The 23,078-nt window shown below is 45.3% G+C and overlaps 1 protein-coding gene across 5 annotated transcripts in view; it reads left to right on the plus strand.

Moving 5' to 3' along the window:
- The first annotated feature begins 487 nt into the window (after positions 1 to 487).
- PJA2 (praja ring finger ubiquitin ligase 2) overlaps positions 488 to 23,078 on the plus strand; it is a 50,520-nt gene continuing 27,929 nt past the window's right edge. Inside the window, exons 1-2 of one of the 5 annotated variants that reach the window (XM_033086614.1) lie at positions 488 to 511; positions 13,606 to 13,806. In XM_033086614.1, coding sequence (XP_032942505.1) covers positions 13,608 to 13,806 — 199 coding nt within the window. In that variant the 5' untranslated portion in view covers positions 488 to 511; positions 13,606 to 13,607. The other 4 variants (XM_033086612.1, XM_033086610.1, XM_033086613.2 and 1 more) reach the window with 4 other exon arrangements.

Below are 23,078 nucleotides of genomic sequence, written 5' to 3' on the forward strand. Positions count from 1 at the left end.
TGGAAATGGCTGAACACCAGCTCAACCGCAGGAAGCAGGGAATTAATTCCTTGCGTTGCTTTGCTTGTGTGTGTGGCTTCTGCTTTCCCTATTAAACTGTCTAAGCCATGACTTCTGTAGTTTTCATCCTTTCAGTTTTTTCCCCCAGTTCTGCTGGTAGGGAGTGAGGGAGCGGCTGCCTGGTACTGGCTGCTACCGGGCTTGAACCACGACAAACCCTATAAAGGAGAGGTTAAAAGCGGCAGGATTTGGCGGCTGAAGAGCCGCGCCGGGGCGATCCAGTCGCGACACCTCGGCCACAATTGGCCCGGCCTGGCCCGGCCCTCAGTCCGGCGGCGCCCCGCCCCAGGTCACGCTCCCCGCCCCCGGGCCCGCTCCCCAGTCGGGATTGGCCGCTGCCCTCCGCCCTGGCTCGTGATTGGCCAGCGCAGGCCCTGCTGGCGGCGGGATTGGCCGCGGCAGCGGGCGGGAGGCGGCGGCGGCGGCGGCGGCGGCGGCGGGAGCGGGCGGGGTGAGTGCGGCCCGGGACCCGGCCTGACTCCGCGGGGCGCCCATAAAGGTGGCCGGCTGGGGCCTGGGGTACGGGGTAGAGGTGTTGATAGTCATGGTGGCTGTTGTTTGTGCTGTGGAGCAGCGGCCTTGCTCCTTCCCTCCGGGACGGGCCTGCGGCCGAGGGCGGGGACCTTAGCCGGTGGGTCAGGAGGGCACGGCGGACCGCCGTGGTAGCCCCCCGGGTAGTGCCCGTCCGTGAGGGGCCGGGGCCGTTTGTGGATGCGGGGAAGCCGGCGGGGCGCGCAGCGATAGAGCACGATCAGGCCTTCGGGTGCAAAGGGCTTGCAATTAATTTCCTTTCTCTGTTGTTGTCTTGGTTCGGTTTGTTCTCGTTTGGTTGGGGTTTTTTATTGTATTTTGTAGTTTTTCTCCCACGACACCGTGACGGTGACTCAGTACCCTGTGTCCCTACGTTGTGTCAGCCAAGCACCCTGGGGTGTGATCAGAGTCTCTGGCGAAGTGACATCGCTGACATCGCTTCAGCGAGGTTGTGAAACACTCACTCCTCTCTGCTTGAGCAGAGGAGGTCCGAGCCAGCAGAACAACTCCCAAACACAGGGTCAGAAGGACCCTGCTTTGGGCCCGGAATCCAGGGGAGATTTGTTAGTGCTTCTAGTCGATGTGCCTTTTCTTTCTCACGAATGAAATTACTTAACCTGTAGTTGTACTGCCCGGGATGGAATTTGCACCTGGAAGAGAATAGCAACTTCTGCTGCGCCTCTAGAAGTTCTCTTGAAGTGCTTAGGAGCAGTGTTGGTTGTGGTGGAGCTGAGCGTTCTCAGGGTGCCCTGACTGTACATGGTCTCCACTGGGTATTACTGGTGAATTAACACTGAAACATATGAGTTATGAGTTACATAGTATGTGAACATCGTGGTGCATGAAAACTTACAAAGTGTATTTTAAGTTTAGAAGCTGTGTACCTTATAGGATGTGTTTGAAAGCTTAGAGACCGTTTAGGTGAATTTTCTGTACTGTAACATATTCAACACTTCTTTTTTCAGTGTTGTTCTTGATTTGGATTTGTCTATGCACATAGTTAAGCAATTCAGAAGAATGACTTGTGATTGGATTTTTGTCACGCTATCGAGAAAAAATGGTTTTCTGTCGCAATGAAGAGTGGTGGCAGACTGCTAGTGTTCTCTTTAATTCAAAAATGAAGAATACATATTTCGTGGATTGAAAGTTCATTGGAAGAAGTATGCTTATTTAAAATTGTGTAAGCAAATGTATGTAATAAAATAAGTTTACTTGAAGCGGAGCCAGACTTTCACAGAATTGATTTTTCTCTCACCCACTAAGAAAGAAGTCTTAGAAAAAAGTTGTTCACTAAAGTATTTTTTTTTGAAGTTGCACTAAAATACAGGATCAGGAAACTTCTGTGAAATAGGTCCATTTTAAAATTTTCCTTTGCTGATAGAGTTAATTGCAGTGCAATGTAGTAAGAGATCTTGACAGATAAAAGCCTCATCAAAATAAGAAATACTTATGAATTATTGCCTTGTGAAGCTAGCTGATCCTATGAAGATGTGTGCTTTTGCAAAAACAGTTTAGCATAGTAAGTCGAAAACACTAATAGGATGTATTGGATGACTTTCACAAACACTGTAATGGATATTTGTTGCAAAAAGTTGAGCTGGCATCGCTACCATTTTTACACAATAATCTTCTTGGTAGTCTATGGTACTTGTTGAGCTGTGTTTGTTTTGATTTTTGGATTCTTAGGAAGGCTTAAGTGAAAACAAAAGTAATATTGTGCTGTAAAGCAGTAGGGGCTTGTTTCTGGGGCAGAAGACAGGTGGTTTTGCAGGGTGAGTCATGTTCATTTGGCATCTGACTTAATTGGAGGTGTGGATGTAATTTGAAACTGTGACCATAAAACTTACCATTCCATCAAGGCTTGTCCTAGTACTTCTGAATAGTATTTTGACCCAAATTTGTTCTAATTAATTTATTCACTGATACAGTAAAATCCCTCCTGCATTTTAGTGGATAGGTTTTTATGTCCGGTGGAGCCCACTTCAGTTACAATGGTGCTTCAGCAGTCTTGTTTAATAGTTTAATATGTTTAATAGTGTATTTTGACAGGTTCTAAAGAGCTACTTTGCATTTGTTTCAGTTGGAAGATGTTTTTAAAGACTTCAGTTAATAGAGTGAAACAAACACTCAAGTTACAGAAACAACTTCAAATATGGAATAAGCAAAGATAAACCCAGACTACTGGAGAAGGACAATGAATTCATTTCAGCCTTCTGATGTTCTGCTCAGAACATCCATGGACAGGGGGTACTGTGATTGTCCCTAAAGGACCCAGTGACCTGAACCAGTGTTTGGAACTTCAGCTTCTGTGGTTTTGATGGCCTCGACTCAAACAAAACACCCTGTGCAGCTTATCAGGGGAATGTCCTGAAAGTGCTTGTAGTGGTGCTGTGCATATTTAATGTGGGGGCAGTTATTTGGGTTGTCAAGGTGCAAAATGCAGTAGTTCTTACAAGAATCTTGGTTGTCATACAGGCCACACCTGGCTGTCTATGTGGAGCAGGGATATGACTTATTTATGTGGGAAATTGAGGTAATTATTGATGAGCTCATAGTAATGAGTGTAATACTGTTCAAGGATGGCAGAGTGGATTGTCATGTAAATTGCTAAATGCTTATGTGTTGTGTTGTGAAAAAAAATATATGTATAAATTCTGCTGCCAATGGTATTAATCATTCTAAGTAGTTTTAAAATAGCTTTTCAAATTTGATTAATTTCCAGTGTGATGTTTTTTATACTAAATCTTTATGCAGCATTTCAGATAACTAAATATGTGACTGTGGAAGCAGAGAGAATTCCACCTGGCACATGCATGTGTGTGTCCTTAACAATTATTAAAACAGGTCCTAAAAACTTTGTGTTGTTCAGATTCTAAAATCCCTTGTGATTTTTATGTATTGCTGTAACATGGTCAGTATCTCTCTGCTAGAAGCAAAGCAGGGAAAAGAAAATTCAAGGTGATAACAAATTTGAGATTTAAATGATGCCACTAGTTGATACTATAGAAAAGTGTAATACAGAGAAATGGTTCTGATCTTGAAGGTAGATTGTGAATTATTGCTCAGGAGATTAGTGATAATTGATTATACCAAAGTGTTCTATCATGTCAGCTTACTGTCAGAATCTTCCAAAACATTCAAGAGACCTTTCCCTAATCCCGGTGATTTTAAACAATAGCAAAATCTGCCTTTTGTTTCAGTGGTGCTAATCAACTTCATATGTTGATTAGCTCTTTAAAGGAAAAAATGGTAAAAGTAATAAAAATTAAGTGTGATTTATCTTCTCTGTGGAAAAAAGCAAATAGTTATAGGTAGTTCATGTTGTAGTACAAGCAGTTTGGAGGAAAAAAACCACAGATTTTTCATTCCATCCAAAAATGCGTATGTACAGTTGTGATTCCAGCCCAGGGGCAGAATAAATATCTAAAATTCTGGAGCTTTGGTTAGGGAAATGACTGTGGAGCTGGTAAGGACCTGAAACAGTTGTCTTATCAGGCTTATCCTCTTTCCCATCCCTTTCTCCCAGTAATTCTTCACTAGGTGTTTGTTTGAATACAGTAATTTCACGATTACAAGCCGCTCTGACTATAAGCCGCATCTCCGGGTGTTGGCAACATTTAGTTCTTTGTCCATACATAAGCTGCACCTGATTATAAGCCGCTCTGTCGTTCGCAGCGAGGACCCGCGTGTAACAAAGTTGCCAAGTAGTAACAGGATCGTGGGGTTTACTGGGTCGGCTCGGGCCGTGCGGGCTCGGGCCGTGCGGGCTCGGCCCGCTCGGGGCTGCTGATGGGGGCAGGTGGCCCAGCTTGGTGCTGCTGCTTGGAGGGGCCGTTCAGGGCAGGCTGCTGCTGCCGCCGGGCCCCCTCGCCCCAGCCAGGCGCTGCCCTGCGGCGGCAGGCGGGGAGGGAGCCTGCCGGCACCTGCAGCAGCGGCAGGAGGGGAAGGAGCCCCCCCCCGCTCCCGTGGCAGCAGGTAGCGGTGGGAGCCCCCCGCTGCCGCCCTGGGCCACAGGGATGGCAGCACTGAGCCCCTCGCCTCTCCCCCAGGGTGCGCTGCCTGAAGGAGGGAGCCCCTGCCCCCCCTCACCCCGCGCTGCTGGCACAGAGCCCCCCTGCACCCGCCACACAACAGAGTAACCAATTTGTAACAATCATGCAATCCCAGGTTTTACTGGCAGATGCTTGGCTCGACTCCTCGGCTGCACTTCCGGGGTTGAAAATTTCAGAAAATTTTTCACATATTAGCCGCTCCTGAGTGTAAGCGGCATTTCCGGGGTAGGAGCAAAATTTTAGTCAAAACGGTGAGGCTTATAATCGTGAAATTACTGTACTTTTTTTTGGGCTGTGTTTTTGATGGATATTCTTCAGCCTCCCCAGGCAATCTGTTCGAGGGATTCAGTGTCCTTACTGATAGAAACATTTCTTTTATGTAATTTCCATGTGTTTCCATGTGTCAGGGAAAACAGTGATCTTTTTTGAAGCAAGGTATTTAAAAACTTAATGCAGAGCATAAGGTCTGATTTATATTGTCGTCAGGATACAGGAGTTACTTTTCCTGTCTTGTAGTTGTCACTCTAACAGCAGTTTTGACTCTAGCAGCTCTGTATGCTGCTCTTTGCCAAAAACCAGGGAAGCAATGACTTGACTTTTGTCTATTGTGGTCCTCTATAATCCTCCACTGCCTTTCTCTGTAGCTGAACATTTCCAACTGTTCGCCCTTTAGTTAAATTCCCTCAATTGTTTATTCCTACTTGACAATAATATCCCATGCTTCTATGTTTGAGAATGATCTTACTTCTTCACAGTTGTATTGTAGTCACCTCAGAGTTTGTTTCATGACAATTCAGGTGAACTCTCCTATCTGTTTATTGGATCAGAGGCTTTTGTTACCCTTGTATCCAAGACAAAAAATTAAGTTTATGAAAGAAGTGTTTGAAGTGCTGAGACCCTACTGTTCTTCAGGAAAAAACAAAAACCAACAACAAAACAAAAACCTCCAAACTTCGGAAACAAAGGTTTAAAAATTGCTTTTACCACTTCTGATAGTGGATAAGGTTTGATTACATGTTTTGGGTTAACTTTGCTTTAATATAAACAGTTACAGAAGATGATAAACAGCAATGCAAAAACACTCTTTGGGTGGTCTGGTCTGATGAATTATATCTCTCCATCATGTAAGACATTCCAGGGCTTGCACTTCCATCTTGGGATTCTTTTGTCATTTCTAGTTGCTATGTTTATCAGGAGGGAAGGAAGTGATTGTTCTGGTTTCTTAGAGTGTTTTGTGGTCATCTACACTTACAGAAGTAAAACTGTATCTTTGCTGTTTAATGTGTAGACTAGTCTTGGCATTTTGTTGATTATTGGCATCTATTTGAAGAGTTTCAACTCCAGAGATATGCTTCTTCCTCTGGGAAGTTTATAATCAGAATTTAAAGAAGAATACGAGATGTAACAGTCATAAGAAGAGAGGATAGACCTTGGAGTGGGGGGTTGGTATCTGAATTTCTGTATGTCTTCTGACAATCTGTAAATAAAAATTTCTACTTCTGCACCCTTAGTTTAGTACACCTATTTAGAATACAAAAACTTATGATATTGGGGAAGGAGAGAGATAGGAAAGCTTTCCTGATTGATTGCTCAGGGAACTACTGGTGAAGTTAGGTTTTTTTATTCTTAAAGTTATGCTAGCTTTCTATGGGAGGATGGGGCTTGCTATTAGTTGGTTCGTACATGGCATACACATTGTCCTCATCTTTCAAAGCTTTTGGTAGTGCAGTTGCTTAATCTTCCCTCTTGAGATTTAATGTATAATTTCTGCTGGAGCCATTAGTTAGGGTAAAAGCTGTGAAACTGATTATTACAGTTGTAAGGCAAAGCTGTCAGTTTATCAGATCAGATCAAACAGAGGATTGAGGATTTTCATCAGAGGAAATGAAGACAATGCATTCCAACTATTTACAATTATGTGTAAGAAAATAAAGAGAACTGGGCTAAAGTCAGAGCAAGTCAGTACAAAAAACCTGGAAATAATGCAGGAGCTGTGTAATAGCACTGAAGTAGATAGACCCTCAGAGAATGCTGTCAGATTAGTACTAGAATGGCTCAGTTCTACCACCTCAGCAGTGCTAATGCAACAGCCCGCTGGGCTTCTTAAAAATGACGGTATACTTGGACTATCGAAGAAGGAGATCTGGCAAAGTTGAGTAAGTTCAAAAGGCTGCTTTGCAGCCTGACAGCCAGCTTTTGTAGTCACACCTGAAGCTGCATCAGAGCAAGCCACCCTAACTCTGGCTTCTTGGCTGAAGTGACCAGATGGCAAACATCAGCCGTGTGATGGTCAGAAGAGCCTGGATGAGAGAATGGGAGCTGTGCAGGATCTTCAGCTCTAGGAGGAAGTTTAAGGACAGAATGGTACTCCCTCAAGATGATCATTTGTATCAACTTGCCTATTCAGACACCTGTGTATGGAAGGTGAAGACTGGGCTCCACTTATGAAGGGAGTTCTGGACTTAAGGAAATTTTGGCTCTGCTTCATGACTTGTCCTTATATCCAATGGATTTCTTTTAGAGCAACCACTGATAGTTTTATACATATAGTTTAATTCACTCGTGTTTGTTTAGTGGCAGCACCTGCTGCATTTCAAGTCTGGCAAAACTTTTCTCAAAATTGGGTAGAGTTGTGAATTGTCTATGATGATTACAGGAGAGTATTAATTGAGATTTGGTATATACAGACAATGTCCGAAATACTAATCAACTTCTTTCTTTTAGCTTGCATGTTGACTAATGCTCTGGTAAATGCAAAAATTCAATTATTTGTAAAATTAATGGTTATGGGTATAATATTAATAGACTGTAATAATTGAGAACTTCAGTTTTGCATATATAGCACAAATTGCATACAAAACTGCAGGCTTTTAGGGAAATGCAAAACAGAAACCATTTAGTATTTATGTGGTAGGAAACTCCTCTTAGTTCACTGGTGACCATTTGCCTCTTTTGGGAAGAGTTTCAGATCAGTATCAGAATATTTTGATATGATCTTGGCTTTTGGGGTTCTTTTTTAAAAAAAAAAATGTAATCTGAGAGATAAAAAAAAAATCGCAACTAAACACTGTTGTAGTGTAGTCAGTGGTGGGCTAGCCTGATAGCCTATTGAATTTGCACCACAAGCTACTTTGAGCCTTTACTGAGTAAAAGCACTGAATTAGTGAAATTAGCGCAAAGGAGAGTTCAAAATTACATGTAAGGTTGATGAAAAGACAATGCCTGGAAAGTATATCCCTGAAGCATATTCCATTTGTCAGTGTACTTGTAGCTGAGCTGATACTGCTTATGGAAATACTTGCTACTATGTTCTCAAATATCCTAGTGAGGAGCCTAAAGCCACTTCTAAACCAGAGAGTTTGAGGAAGGAACTTTTGGTTGAATGGATTGGATCTGTAAGAAAAAGATTTGATTTTTGCTTATTACCAATTATTTCAGCAATGATAGAACTACATTTCTTCATGGAAATTTGCATGGGATTATGTTCTGAATGTTTGGCTAAAGAGTGTTGGTAACACAGGGATATTTTTGTTATTGCTGGTCAGGCTTGCACTGAGCCAAGCTCTTTTCTGCTTCTCACCCCACCAGTGAGAAGGTTGGGGGTACACAAGGAGTTGAAAATGGACACAGCTGCAACAGGTGACCCCAACTGACCAAAGGGATATTTGAGATATGTGACATGTGGCATCATGCTCAGCTGCTAGGGGAAGGAAGGTTGGCCAGGCTGTTGTGACTTTGGAACTGAGCATTGTTGGGTTGCTGGCAAGCAATTAGGGGGTTCTTACATTATTAATTTTCCTTGCTTTTATGCCTTTGTCTCCTTTTGGTTTTTTTTTTTCCCTTTAAAAAGCCATAGAATTCCAAAACCCTTTTATCACAGCCCATGAGTTTTTTCATTTTTATCCTTCTTATTCTCTCTCCTTTTCCACTAGGTGGGAGAGTGAGTGAGCACCTATGTGGTGCTTACTGCCTAGCAGGGTTAAATTCTGGCATATGGTTTTCTAAGGTTTAGATGAATACCAGACAGTGAAAGTAAATTTTACTGAATATTCATTGCTTTGAGTGATAATCTGCTAGTGTATGTAGTTTGAAGCTTGCAAGCATAGTAAAAAAAATAATAATTTCATTGTTAGTTTGCCTGTAGAGGCAAGAAAAGAAAATTGTGATAGTAGTATGTTATTTCAATTATTTAAGTTGAAATATTCCTCTAGTTTTTGGGATTATTGTGTGCCTTTCTTCTGTTAACTAAAATGAAGTACAGTAGTTTCACGAATACAAGCCGCACGGATTATAAGCCGCACCCCCGGTGCCTCGACAATGTTGCTGTCTTTGTCAATAGATAAGCCGCACCCCGAATATTAGCCGCACTTTCGTTCGTAGCGAGAATCCGTGCGCAGCTTTCACAAATTGGCCAATTAGCAACAGGATCGCGGCATAGCGGGCTTTACTGGCTCGGGGCGGGGCCAGGCAGGCTCGGCCCGCTCATGGTTGCCGATAGGGGTGGATGGCCCGGCTCGGCGCTACGGCTTGGCTGGGCCGGCCGGGCGGTGTTGCTGCCGCCGCCGCCGCCAGGCTCCCTGCTCCCGTCTGCACTGCCACTGCTGCGTTTGCTTGCCCTGCGGGCGGTGCTGCTGCCGCCGCCGCTGCCAGACTCCCTGGCTCCCCACTCCCGTCTGCACCGCCGCTGCCATGTTGGCTCGCCCTGGCCGGCACTGCTGGCCGCCGCACCGCCGGGCTCCCCCACGCTGCTAGCCCTGGTTCCCCTGGGCTCCCGTGCACTGCCAGCCCTGCTTCTAGGGGGCTTTTCCCCGCCGCTGGGCAGCCCCGCGCCGCCGGGCTTCCTGCTTCTACTATCCTATCCTATGCAATGTGGCTCCCGTGCACTGCCAGCCCTGCTTCTAGGGGGCTTTTCCCTGCCGCCGGGCAGCCCCGCGCCGCCGGGCTTCCTGCTTCTACTATCCTATCCTATGCAATGTGGCTCCCGTGCACTGCCAGCCCTGCTTCTAGGGGGCTTTTCCCTGCCGCCGGGCAGCCCCGCGCCGCCGGGCTTCCTGCTTCTACTATCCTATCCTATGCAATGTGGCTCCCGTGCACTGCCAGCCCTGCTTCTAGGGGGCTTTTCCCCGCTGCCGGGCTTCCTGCTATCTTCCCCTATGCAGTCGGGCTCCCCTGCACTGCTAGCCCCAGTTCTCCCGGGCTTCCCCGCCCTGCTGGCCCGGGCTCTGCCGCCCTCCCTGCCCCGCCCTGCTGGCTCAGGCTCTGCCGCCCGCCCCCAACACTGCTGGCCCCGCCTCTGCCCGGTTTTCCCACCTCTGCCGGGGCCGGCCGGGCTCCAGCTTGGCTTGGGGCTGCCGCGGGCTCTCACTTCCGTGTTGGCAGCTTTTAGAATTTTGTTAATGTATTAGCCGCCCCGGAATATTGGCCGCACGTCCGGGTTTCCACCAAAATTTTGGTCAAATTGGTACGGCTTGTATTCGTGAAATTACTGTAATCTCTAAAATGAAGTAATCTCTTTGCAATCCTCAGCTGTGGTGCTTAGCAAACTGAAAATTCTCCATTCTAATCCATTTTTAAAAAATTCATCTGCACATAGAAGCTTTCAATACCTGCAGGGAAGAAAGAGATGTAGAATACAGGTATAATGGGTATTGGATAATGCAGTTTAAGAGACAATGTGAATACTTTTATGTGCGACATTTATTTGTGTTGATCGGGGGTGTGATTTCGTTATGATTCAGAAATAGTCAATTATAGGGGTGGATGTGAAGAATATGAGTTGGTTTTAAGTTTTGCCCATTTGACAGCCAAATGAATTCATATACCTCTGGGAATAAATGCAGATTTATTTTTTTAATATGGTAACCTAGAAAATAGTAATCGTGCCAGTATTGCATGCATCCCATTTTCAGACCTTGAATGTGAGATCCTGTTGTTGCCTTGCAGGAGAAAATGTTTTCTGTAAGTCATAGATATAAGAGAAAAAAAGAGTAATTGAGTAGGATAAATAATTTATTTGTATTTCTGTGTCAAGTGTTGAGATTGGGTCCAGAATTTGCATGCAAGTTTTTTTTCACTTGCTGGGAATGCTAGGAAAATCTGAGGAAGAGCATGAAAAAATACTTCTTAGAGAAATATGAGGCTAACTTCACATTTCTTTAAAAAATAAAAGCTAGCTAAATACTTCCTGCAGCAGAAAATTATGGCAACTTGGAATTGTTTACCCCCAACTCCTTGCCCACTCCTGTCTGGGCCCCCCAGCCACATTCTGCCAGGCTTTTTCCTCCTGTGTAATAGGCCTACACATTCTGTAAGAAGTTCCTCTACAGCTCTCTTGTAGCACCTCTTTAGGTACTGGAAGATTGCTGTAAGTTCTTCCTAGAACCTTCTTCAGGCAGAATAGCCCCAGATTTCTTCTCAGCCTACCTTCATAGGAGAGGTGTTCCCGTCTCAGATCATCTTCATGACTCTCAGTCATGCACTCCTTGACCCAAGAGAGCTGCTGCTCTTGTCACTAGTGCACCGGGTGTGGGGGGAGTTGAGGTGATAGGAGGAAACAAAAGGTAATGGAGAGGAGAATAAAGGGAGGTGACTGGGTTTCAGTGGGTGAGGACAGGATCATGCCAGCATCTGTCTGAACAGGAAATTCCAGTTGTTCTACATCTAGCTCTGTAAATTGGTTTGAGATTTTTTAATGTAGGATTGTGGTCAAGAATGTGGATGATTTCTGTAACTCAAGATACAGTGCAAGTTTGTGAACACATGCAGGCATGCATCTACTCTAACCTTGAACACTGCATCTGGAAAAACAGGGTTGGTTTTTTTTTCCCCTTTTATAAATCCATGAATGAGGACAGGTTGCTTAGGATTTGGTCTAGATTCTGAGGCTTTGTGTGCTACAGCCTGTAATTTGCTGTCTCTAGGGAGTGGTGTACAAACAAACACTTTACGTTCTGGTTTTTAATGTAGGATGGGCAAGTCTGGACAAATATTCAAAAATATTTCCAGGGAAAATTACATGTAATCAAACTACGTACAGCTTCATAGATAAATGAGGGGAAAAAAGTGTCAGATACTTGCTAATTTTTTTCTGCAAAGGTTCAATTTCTTTCATATGTCTCTGCCATAGATATTGTCTTTTTAAGTGTAATGAAGAGACTAGTTGCACAGCCAGGAAATAACAAAGCTTTCATATTTTTCTGAAGTTCATAATAAGTCTATATTAATGGTTGCAGAGTTTATCTTCCTTGTCTTTAATGTTAACTTTTTAATTTGTTGAGTTTCAAGAACAGAAACTTTTAAATTCCATATCTATTAAAGATTAAAAGTGATATAGAGGGACCCAAAGAAGTCACTATACGTCTGAAATAGTGAATTTCTAATTGCATTTGTACAAGCAACAGCCTTCGGACATGAACCCTTGTGTTAGATTATTAATACCTGATAATACAGTGCTATTAAAATCTCTCTTTATTGGCAGCCTTTTTCCAATGTTTCTCAAGTTCTTTTTTACTCTTTATCCCATATTTTCTTGGTAAAAGCTGTAAGCTTCATTAATATGAAAAACTGCTGTAAGAAGCAGCAGTGTGTGGGCAATGCTTTGTACGGCCATGCCTGAGCACAATAGCTCTAGCAGTAAAATAAAGCCTTCTCCCTGGGACTTTTGTTTTAGAAGGTGTGATTTGATTACAGTAAATTCACAAATACAAGCTGCACTGAGTACAAGCCGCATCGCCGGATGTTGGCAAACATTTTGGTTTTTGTCCATAAATAAGCGGCACCCAAGTATAAGCCACTCTGTCATTCGCAGCGAGGACCCACGTGCAGCAAAGTTGCCAATTAGTAACAGAACCACGGCAGGGCAGGGCTTACTGGCCCAGCTCAGCGCTGCCACTCGGTGGGGCCGGCCGCCGCCACTGCTGGGCTCGGTCACCCCAGCCCAGCGCTGCCCCGCGGCGGCAGGGGGTGCACAGAGCCCGCCGGCACCTGTGGCGGCCATGGGAGCCGGGGATGGAGCCTGCCTGCTCCTGCGGCGGCAGCACGCGGGGATGGGAGCCCCCCGAGCCACGGGGCCAAGCAGGAGAGAGCTGCCCCGCCTTCCCCCGAGCCGCGTGGCCAAACAGGAGAGAGCTGCCCCTGCTTTCCCCGAGCCACAGGGCCAAGCAGGAGAGAGCCCCTGCCTCCCCCAAGCCACGGCGCCAGCAGGAGAGAGCTGCCCCGCCTTTCCCACCCCCTGTGCAGCCTGCACGGAGCAGCTCCACCCGCCGCGCAACAGAGTAACCAGTTTGTAACAACTGCGTAAATGCAGGGTTTTACTGGCAGGAGCTCGACTTTGCAGTTTGCACTGACTTGGTTTGTACTCCCAGGGTTGAAAGTGTCAGAAAATTATTCACATATTGGCCACTCCTGAGTATTAGCTGCATTTCTGGTATGGGAGCAAAATTTTGGTCAAAACGGTGCGGCTTGTATTCATGAAATTACTGTAATTATACTTTTCCAGTCACAAAGATAAACTAGGGCTGCTTGAATTGTGTTGTATTACCTGCAGGATTTATCCCATTATAGTGCTTGCAAATCTTTTCTGCAAGCTAATATATGTTGCATACAATTTATGAACAGAGTGAAAACATTTTTTAGAAGGTGTGACATCTGGGATTGATTTTAAAAATAAAAGGTCTCTGTTATTTGCTAAAAATATGTTCGGATGGGGGCACAATCAGTATTTGCCAATATTATTTAGGGTAGATGAAAACTCAGTTGCATACTTTCGTTATGTATGGGTCCAGGGCACTCTATGTTCTTTATCATCATGTTGTAAATGAAGCTTAAGACTTTAGAGAAATAGAAAATTCCTTGATTAAAAAAAAAAAGTACATTGAAGTGTTAGGTAAGAGGGAAACTGCAAAGACATATTGTTGTCCAACAAGTATCTCTGTCTTTTTCTCTCCTCCATAATCTCATGTAGCAATGGGCCAAGGACTTGGCAAAACTGCCTGGCCCAAACCTGCAGGAGGATATCAAACTATTACAGGTGGAAGATGTGGAAGAAGACATTCCTATGTTGGGTTTAGATCACTTTTAAATAATCAAGACAGAGATGGACATCAAGAAAATGATGACTGCAAACACTTAGAACTGGAAGATGTTCAGCAAGAGAATTTTTTAGGTATGTATGTATCTTTGTATATGTGCCATTTTGTTGCAAACTGGGATGCTTAGGGCTGGAGGAGGAAGGCAGACTGAGAACCGTGTAAGGGACTCATGTTAGTGAGCTACTTAAATAACATGAAAAGTACATTTTCTATGTCTTTAATTTGCTTTTATACTGAATTTCATTCTATTGAAGTATAATCTAATGCATCTCTATTAGGCTGTGTAGTTTTGCCTAAAGAACATTCATAATGAGTTAATGTGTTCTAACAAACTAGATAACAATAACATTGTTTAATTCCGATTATTTTGTCTCCAAATTAAAAGTCACATTTGGAAGAAAATGCCTATTCTAACTTTCTGTTTAGAACGAGATTGTGAAATATTTCATGCATCATGAACCAGGTTTTTCTCTTTGTCAGCCATAGTGAAAATTAGTTTAAACCTCTAAAACGTCTTTAAAAGTTCCTCTTTCATTTGTTCATACCAGTTAGACTGCTTCCCTTTCTTGTTTAATGACTATTGGATGTGTCTTGGTTTGAAAGACAGGTGTCTGCTAAGGAAGGCAGGAGCCTCTCTTGAAATGGAAAATGTAAAGCCCCCTCTCTTCAAGTTATTACAATTTTGAAATTAAGGAGCTCTCAGGCAAAGATATGGGAATAGGAATAACAGTTCTTTACTAGGGAAATTAAAATAAAAGTAGTAACAGTGATACAAAAAAAAACAAAACACTGACAGGGTCAGAATGCAACCTGACACCTGTCAGTCAGGGTGTTGGTAGCAGTCCCATTAAATGGTAACCGCTGTCCTCCTGGAGTGACAGATGTGGTCTTGTTGTACCAATGGTCCTGCAGCATGGTGCAGTTTTCCTCTGAAGGTCCAGTGATGATGTAGAAGGGTCTGGTTTCTTCTGGAATCCAGTGGAAAAAAGGCTGCTGTGATGTTCCAAATCTCATCTTTTATCTAGGTAGGAAATGCTTGGCTCCTCTCCTTGACTGGAACATCTCCCAATGGGATGATGTAATTTTCTCAGTCATACAGTGGGACTCCATGACCCATTAACAGAAAATACCTCCCTGGAGGAAGGATGGGTCATGGAAAAGATAAAGGACACTGCTCCACCTGGTTGCTAACAGATAGTGATAGATTACATACTTATGGTTGCAGCCTGCATTACAACCCAAGACAGGATGTTAGTATTTACCAAAATGCCTTCTGTGACATTAGCATTCGAATAAAATTTAATAGAGGAATACAGAACGCTTTCTTGGATTTGAAACATGGTCCTATTTCTGGTCCCATTTAATATAGCCTTAGATTTTCCAAAGTGCGTGGGGAGAAGGGACTTGGGGGTACTGCTCAACTTGCCTGAATATGAGCCATCAGAGTGCCCAGGTGGCCAAGGACATCTGGCCTGTGTCAGCAATAGTGTGGCACCAGGGCAGTGACCAACCCCCTGTGCTGAGCACTGGTTAGATTACACCTCAATTGCTGTGTCCAGTTCTGGACCCCTCAATTCAGGAAGGCCATTGAGGGGCTGCAACATGTCCAGAGAAGGGCAGCAGGGCTGGGAAAGGGTCTGGAGTGCAGGTCAGATCAGGAGCAGCTGAGGGAGCTAGGATGTTCAGCCTGGAGAAAAGGAGTCTCAGGGGGACCTTCCTGCTCTATACAATTGCCTGAGAGGAGGTTGGAATGAGGTGGGTGTGGTTCTTTCTGTTTTGCAAACAAAATTAAACCTCCCCTGGTGCACTCTGAAGCCATTTTCTCTTGTTCCATCACAGTAGCAAGAGAAGGAGAACGAGAAAATGACCTCAGGTTGCACCAGCGGGGGTTTAATTGTCTGGTAGGGAAAATATCTTCACCAGAGGGGTTGCCAATCATTGGAAGAGGCTACCTAGAAAAGTGTCAGAGCTGCCAGTTCCTGGAGGTCCTTAAAAGGTGTGTATACATAATCTAATGGCAGATTTATGGTTGCACTTATTCCCTTAGTGGTCTTTTCCAGCATAAATTATTCTGTGGCTCTACAAGGTAGCTTTTGGAAGACAGGTGTCTGCTAAGAAAGGCAGGAGCCTCTCTTTGAAATGTAGAATGTAAACCCCCCTCCCTCCAAATTATTATAATTTTGAAATCAAGGGACTCTCAGTCACAGATATGGGAATTAGGAATAACAGTTGTTTTCTAGGGAAATTAAAATAGAAATACAGTACTACAAAGAAACAAACTCCAAGCCCTGATAAAGTCGGAGTACAATCTGACGCCCCATCAGGCAGGGTGTTGGTAACAGTCCCATTAAATAGTGGCTGTAGTCCTTTTGTAGTGACAGATGTGATTCAGTTGAAGCAGTGGTCCTGTAGAAGGTGCAGTTTCCCTCTGGAGGTCCAGTGGAGAAAGGGGCTACCTTAGTGTCCCAAAATCTCTGTTTTTATCTTGGTAATAAATGTTGGGCTCTTCCCCCTGGTGCAATTTTCAATGGGATGAAGTAATTTTATCAGTCCCACAGTGGGACTCAATGGACCATTAGCAGAAAATGACTCGCTGGAGGAAGGATGGGTTGTGAAAAGATAAAGAGCAATGTTACTTCATCCTATGCTTCCCTGGTCACTGGCAATTCTGTACCAAGGCAAGCCTAGGATGGATAACATGAACAGGATAACAGATGCAAAGAGGCTCTTTCTCCCAGGGTTTTCCTTGGTTTATTTCTTCATGGCTTCCAGGTGGCAAAGAGGAAGTTTCCGAAAGTGTGGGGTCTTTTCTAGGGTCAGGAAAAGGGAGGGGAAACTTGGCTTTCTGCCAGTAGGGTAACAGAGGGGCATACAGAGACAGTCCATAGATTTACGGGAGTAACAGGAATCAAGGGACATACTATTCTTAATACATCTTGGGTACAGGGTTACAACATCACAATGTCCCGCCTGGCTTCAATGGATGACCCATTAGCAGAATATCTCCCATGGGGATAAGGATCACTGCCCCCACCTTCAACAGATGGTGATAGAATAGATACCTTTTATCACACCCTGTATTGTAACCCCAGGCATTATCCACCCCTTATTCTATTATCATCTGCGTAATGACACCTTACACATAGTTCTCGCTTAACATTAGGTTTCCCTGCGGTATAGAATGGGTTTCTCCATCTTTCTGCATTACCCACCAAGTGTAACCAGGTCCTTGAGCAAAAACAATCCCACGGATAGGTTTGTCCTTGCCCGAGGTGGGACTAATCCGTACAGTCTTTCCTAAAATACCTTTCGTGTGTACTGCAGGGACCTTATCTCCATCCACTGTGTGCAAGGGTTCAGACTGGGCAGGACCAGCTCAATTTATGGACTCTCGGGTGTTGACCATCCAGGTGACCTTTGCTAAGTTCATTTCCCAATTCTTGAAGGTTCCCCTACCAAGTGCTTTCAGTGTGGTCTTAAACAGCCCGTTGCACCGTTCAACTTTCCCGGCAGCTGGTGGATGGTAAGGAATATGATATATCCCTTTAATGCCATGTTCTCTGGCCCAGGTGTTGATAAGGCCGTTTTTGAAATGAGTCCCATTGTCTGACTCAATTCTCTCAGGGGAGAGGTCCATGCCTCCAAAGGACCTGTTTCTCAAGGCCCAGGATGGTGTTCCAAGCAGTGGCATGGGGCACAGGGTAGGTCTCCAACAATCCCGTGGTGGCTTCCACCATGGTCAGCACGTAGCGCTTGCCTTGGCGGGTTTGAGGCAGTGTGATGTAGTCAATTTGCCAGGCCTCCCCATATTTATATTTGGACCAACGCCCACCATACCAGAGAGGCTTGACCCGCTTGGCCTGTTTGATGGCAGCGCACATATCACAGTCATGGATAACCTGAGAAATACTGTCCATGGTTAGATCCACCCCTCGGTCTCATGCCCACTTATACATGGCATTTCTGCCCTGATGACCTGAGGCATCATGGGCCCATTGAGCCAGGAGCAATTCTCCCTTGTGTTGCCAATCTAAGTCTATCTGTGATACTTCTATCTTTGAGGCCTGATCTATCTGCTCGTTGTGTCGGTGTTCCTTATTAGCCCGACTCTTTGGGACATGACGGACTTTCACAGGTAGCTTCTCTACCCGGGTGGCAATGTCTTTCCATTCATCAGCAGCCCAGATTGGTTTTCCCCTACATTGCCAGTTTGCCTTTTTCCACCTTTCCAGCCAACCCCACAGAGCATTGGCTACCATCCACGAGTCAGTATAAAGGTAGAGCTTTGGCCACTTCTCTGTTTCAGCAATGTCCAGGGCCAACTGAACAGCTTTGGGTTCAGCAAGTTGACTTGATCCACATTCTCCTTCGGTAGCTTGTGCAACCTGTCGTGTGGGGCTCCATACGGCTGCTTTCCACTTCTGGTTCATCCCTACGATGTGGCAGGAGCCGTCGGTGAAAAGAGCGTAGCGCGTTTCATCTGCTGGCAGTTGGTTATACAGTGGGGCTTCCTCAGCCCGGCTCACTTGTTCCTGCTCCTCTTTGTCAGTGAGACCAAAATTTTCACCTTCTGGCCAGTTCGTAATTATCTCCAAAATCCCAGGGCGATTTGGGTTTCCGATGCAGGCGCGTTGCGTGATGAGGGCAATCCACTTGCTCTGTGTGGCATCAGTGGTGTGGTGGGTAGAGGGAACATTTCCTTTGAACATCCACCCCAGCACTGGTAGTCAGGGTACCAGGAGGAGTTATGCTTCCATCCCAATCACTTCTGAGGCAGCTTGGACTCCTTCATAGGCATCCAAGATCTCCTTCTCTGTGGGAGTGTAGTTGGTTTCGGACCCTCTATAGCTTCGGCTCCAGAATCCCAGAGGTCGGCCTCGAGTTTCTCCAGACACCTTCTGCCAAAGGCTCCGGGACAAGCCATGGTTCCCGGCTGCAGAATAAAGCACGTTCTTCACCTCTGGTCCCATCCTGACTGGGCCAAGGGCTACCGCATGAGCGATCTCCTGCTTGATCTGGGCAAAGGCTTGCTGCTGCTCAGCACCCCAGTGGAAATCGTTCTTCTTACAGGTGACCAGGTAGAGAGGGCTCACAATCTGACTGTACTTGGGAATGTGCCTTCTCCAAAAGCCTATGGCACCTAGGAAAGCTTGTGTTTCCTTCTTGCTGGTGGGTGGAGACATCGTGGTGATCTTATTGATGACCTCAGTGGGGATCTGGCACCGTCCATCTTGCCGCTTCCAGGAACTGGATCTCTCGGGCAGGTCGTTTGACTTTGCTCTTTTTAATGGCAAAGCCAGCTCCCAGCAGAATCTGAATGATTTTCTCTCCTTTCTCAAATACCTCCACTGCTGTGTTGCCCCACACAGTGATGTCATCAATGTATTGCAGGTGTTCTGGAGCTTCACCCTTTTCCAGTGCAGCCTGGATCAGTCCATGGCAGATGGTGGGGCTGTGTTTCCACCCCTGGGGCAGACGATTCCAGGTGTACTGCACGCCCCTCCAGGTGAAAGCAAACTGAGGCCTGCACTCTGCTGCTAGAGGAATGGAGAAAAATGCATTGGCAATGTCAGTGGTGGCGCTCATACTGGAGCTCCAGCATGTCCGGCACGGCAGCGCTCAGTGGTGGAGTCACTTCGTTCAACGCACGATAGTCCACAGTCAATTTCCATTCTCCATCACACTTGCGCACAGGCCAGATGGGGTTGTTGAAGGGTGGGTGGGTTTTGCTGACCACCCCTTGGCTCTCCAGCTCACAGATCATGTTGTGGATGGAGACCATGGCATCTCGATTTGTCCGGTACTGCCGGCGGTGAACTGTTGAGGTGGCAATTGGCACTCGTTGCTCTTCCACCTTCAGGAGTCCCACTGCAGATGGGTTTTCTGACAGTCCAGGCAAGGTGTTCAACTGCTTAATGCCCTCTACCGCTACAGCAGCTATTCCAAAAGCCCACCTGAATCCCTTTGGGTCTTTATAATAGCCACTCTGGAGTAAGTCTATGCCTAGAATGCGTGGTGCTTCTGGGCCAGTTACAACTGGATGTTTCTGCCACCCCTTCCCAGTCAGGCTCACCTCAGCCTCCAGCAAAGTCAATTCCTGTGATCCCCCCGTCACCCCAACAATGGAAACAGGTTATTTCCCCACGTGTCCTGATGGTATCAGAGTACACTGTGAACCAGTATCAACTAACGCTCTATGTTTTTGTGGCTCTGATGTGCCAGGCCATCGAATCCATACTGTCCAGTAGACCCTGTTATCCCATGCCTCTCCCTGGCTAGAGGCAGGGCCCCTCTAGCCCTGGCTATTATTCCTTTCCTGAACATACATAGTGGAGGTTCCTTCAAGTGGGTCTGACAGATTATCCTCCCTTCTGTAATACCCTGCACCTTGATTATGGGAGGTTGAGGCTACCTTCACTTTAGTAGACCTGCCTTGGTTTGTGTTTCCCTCATGAGTTGACACACCTGTGCTGCCAGGACAGAAGTGGGTTTCCCATCCTATTTTCCCATGTCTTCCCCATGGTCACATAAAAAGAACCACAGATCAGCTCGTGGGGCGTACCCTCTCTCCCTAGCTGCGGGACATTGGGCTCTGACTTTAGGGCCTGTGACTCACACTGGTGCTGCATTGATTTTCCTCATCTCCTCTCTCATCCCTCTCATCTCCTCCTTAAACTCCTCTTTGAGTTCTTTAACCACAGCAGAGACATGAGCCTGCATTGAGCCATTGATCATGCTCTCAAAATTTCTGAGCTTGTTAGCAACAGTGCCCACTGTCTCTTGGTTGTTGTCGGCATTAATCATTGCAATGAAGGTGGTATATTGAGATGGCCCCAGGTTTGCCAGATTGCACAGCATGTGCCCTGTGCACCTGACCTTGACAGGGTCATTGTCATGCTGTCCGCCCCTCCCAAAGAGTACCTCCAGTACTACCACTTCTCTCAACTGTTGGATCCTTTCCTCAAGGGTCTTCCAGCGCATTCTATGCTGGTACTCCTGCATTCTTTCCCTGTGGACGAACCTCTCTCTTACACTCATTAAAACCTGTCCTAGCGAGAAAGGAGGCCTGTCTCTCTTATGAATACCTGATCTGCACCTGAGTCCTGGGTCAAAGGTCCCAAATTCCTTGCCTCGATGCCATCCAGTTGCACACCTGCACCCATAAGGTTCCAGACCCAAAGTAATCAAGTTGTAAAAGCCCTGTCGTACAATGTGTTTTCGGAGATTATGGAGACTTTCATATGACAGAGACTCAGTGACGATCTCAACCTCTGGTTCCCCTGCTGGTTGTGAGGGCCCTCCTTTATTATCCTTATTGTCTAGGTGCTTTGTTTTTGTCTTAGACTTTCTAGTTTCCACAGGGGCAACTGCTGCTGGCTGCGAGTGCCCCTGTGGTTTAGTTGGATCCTGGACAGATGTAACATAAGTAGGTTCCACTGCAGCATCATTGGATTCTCCCTTTTTAGGGTGAGGGGAGGGTCTCTCACCAGCTGGGGAAAGGTACTCCTTCAGCCTCTGGCCCATCTCTTGTATTTCCTTCACTAGAACCCCCACCCACTCTGGGTAGTTCCTTTCTGAGGTGGGCTGTGGGGCAGGGTCAGGCTCTGGAGCAGCATCCCTAGTTTCTGGGGCAGGGTCAATGTTTGCAGCATCATCTCTATTTCCTGCAGTAGGTATCAGGGTTGTTATTCAACTCAATCCCCCCTTATCTTTAAATGTTAAATAGGACAAGCCGATCAGTAACACCAGCCACTGCATAATATCATTAGCATTTAGAGGAGATTTGAACCCTTCAAGAACTGGTGGGGTAGACCCAAAAATCTGGGTGAAGGGTTGGGAGAAAATTTCCCCTGGTATTATTCCCTCACAGTAAGTACCATTATTAAAGTAACCCCAAAAACATACAGTGAGTGTGTGATAGCCCTGAATCCATGTACCCACCTTCCAAAGGAAGTTAAAAATCCATTAATTCTTCACCTTGTTAACCCATAAAGCAAACTGGATAACAGCCACAGTAGCCTTAGTTATAGGGCCCATGTTTAGATAAGGGCCTGCAAATGGAAGAAATACAGCCACAACCACATGCCACCCAAAACACGGTAAACTAGACAACGTATTACCACCTAATGAGGTTTCTGTATCAGCACACAAGAAATTAGATAACTCAAGAGCTGTTATTCCTTTTATATCTCGATGCCCTCGAGCCCCACCTTGGGTGCCAAAATCTATCCTAGTTTGGAGGACAGGTGTCTGCTAAGAAAGGCAGGAGCATCTCTTTAAAATGTAGAATGTAAGCCCCCTCCCTTCAAATTATTATAATTTCGAAATCAAGTGACTCTCAGGCACAGATATGGGAATTAGGAATAACAGTTGTTTTCTAGGGAAATTAAAATAGAAATACAGTACTACAAAGAAACAAACTCCAAGCCCTGACAAAGTCAGAGTACAATCTGACACCCCATCAGGCAGGGTGTTGGTAACAGTCCCATTAAATAGTGGCTGTAGTCCTTTTGTAGTGACAGATGTGATTCAGTTGAAGCAGTGGTCCTGTAGAAGGTGCAGTTTCCCTCTGGAGGTCCAGTGGAGAAAGGGGCTACCTTAGTGTCCCAAAATCTCTGTTTTTATCTTGGTAATAAATGTTGGGCTCTTCCCCCTGGTGCAATTTTCAATGGGATGAAGTAATTTTATCAGTCCCACAGTGGGACTCAATGGACCATTAGCAGAAAATGACTCGCTGGAGGAAGGATGGGTTGTGAAAAGATAAAGAACAATGCCCTACCTGGTTTCAATGGATGGCCCATTAGCAGAACATCTGCAGAGATAAGGATCACTGCCCCCACCCTCAACAGATGGTGATAGAATAGACACCTGTTTTCACACCCTGTATTGTAACCCCACACACTTTTTTTCCCTCCTTCCCTTGTAGACTATTTTGAATCTGCTATCTTATTCTGACTTTTTTCTTTTTCAAATGATTATGGCATAGTGCTGTTTTAGATTTGCATTCAATTGTTTTTGTAAGCTGTTATGTGATGTAGATCATCTTGGGGTGGTTTTAAATTTTTGTAATTAAAGTGTGCTTACTGTTGTCCATGTTTCTTACATTTTCTATACTTCTGTCTACTTAAAGGTCTGCTTATTTCCTGTAGAGCAGTGTTGACAGTAGTGGAGATCTTCCTACCATCTTTATATAATGCTACCACGTTTCTTATTTCAGTTACACAGAGAGCAGCATGCAGTTATTTTCTGGGTCATTAGATATATGCAGTTCAAAGGTGTATTATCACTCTCTTCTTAATACAGTTGCTTTGTATATAAATTAGTCTAATAACTTTCCATTCCTTTC

The sequence above is a fragment of the Catharus ustulatus genome (genome assembly GCF_009819885.2).
Source record: "Catharus ustulatus isolate bCatUst1 chromosome Z unlocalized genomic scaffold, bCatUst1.pri.v2 scaffold_29_arrow_ctg1, whole genome shotgun sequence".
NCBI classification, from domain to species: domain Eukaryota; kingdom Metazoa; phylum Chordata; class Aves; order Passeriformes; family Turdidae; genus Catharus; species Catharus ustulatus.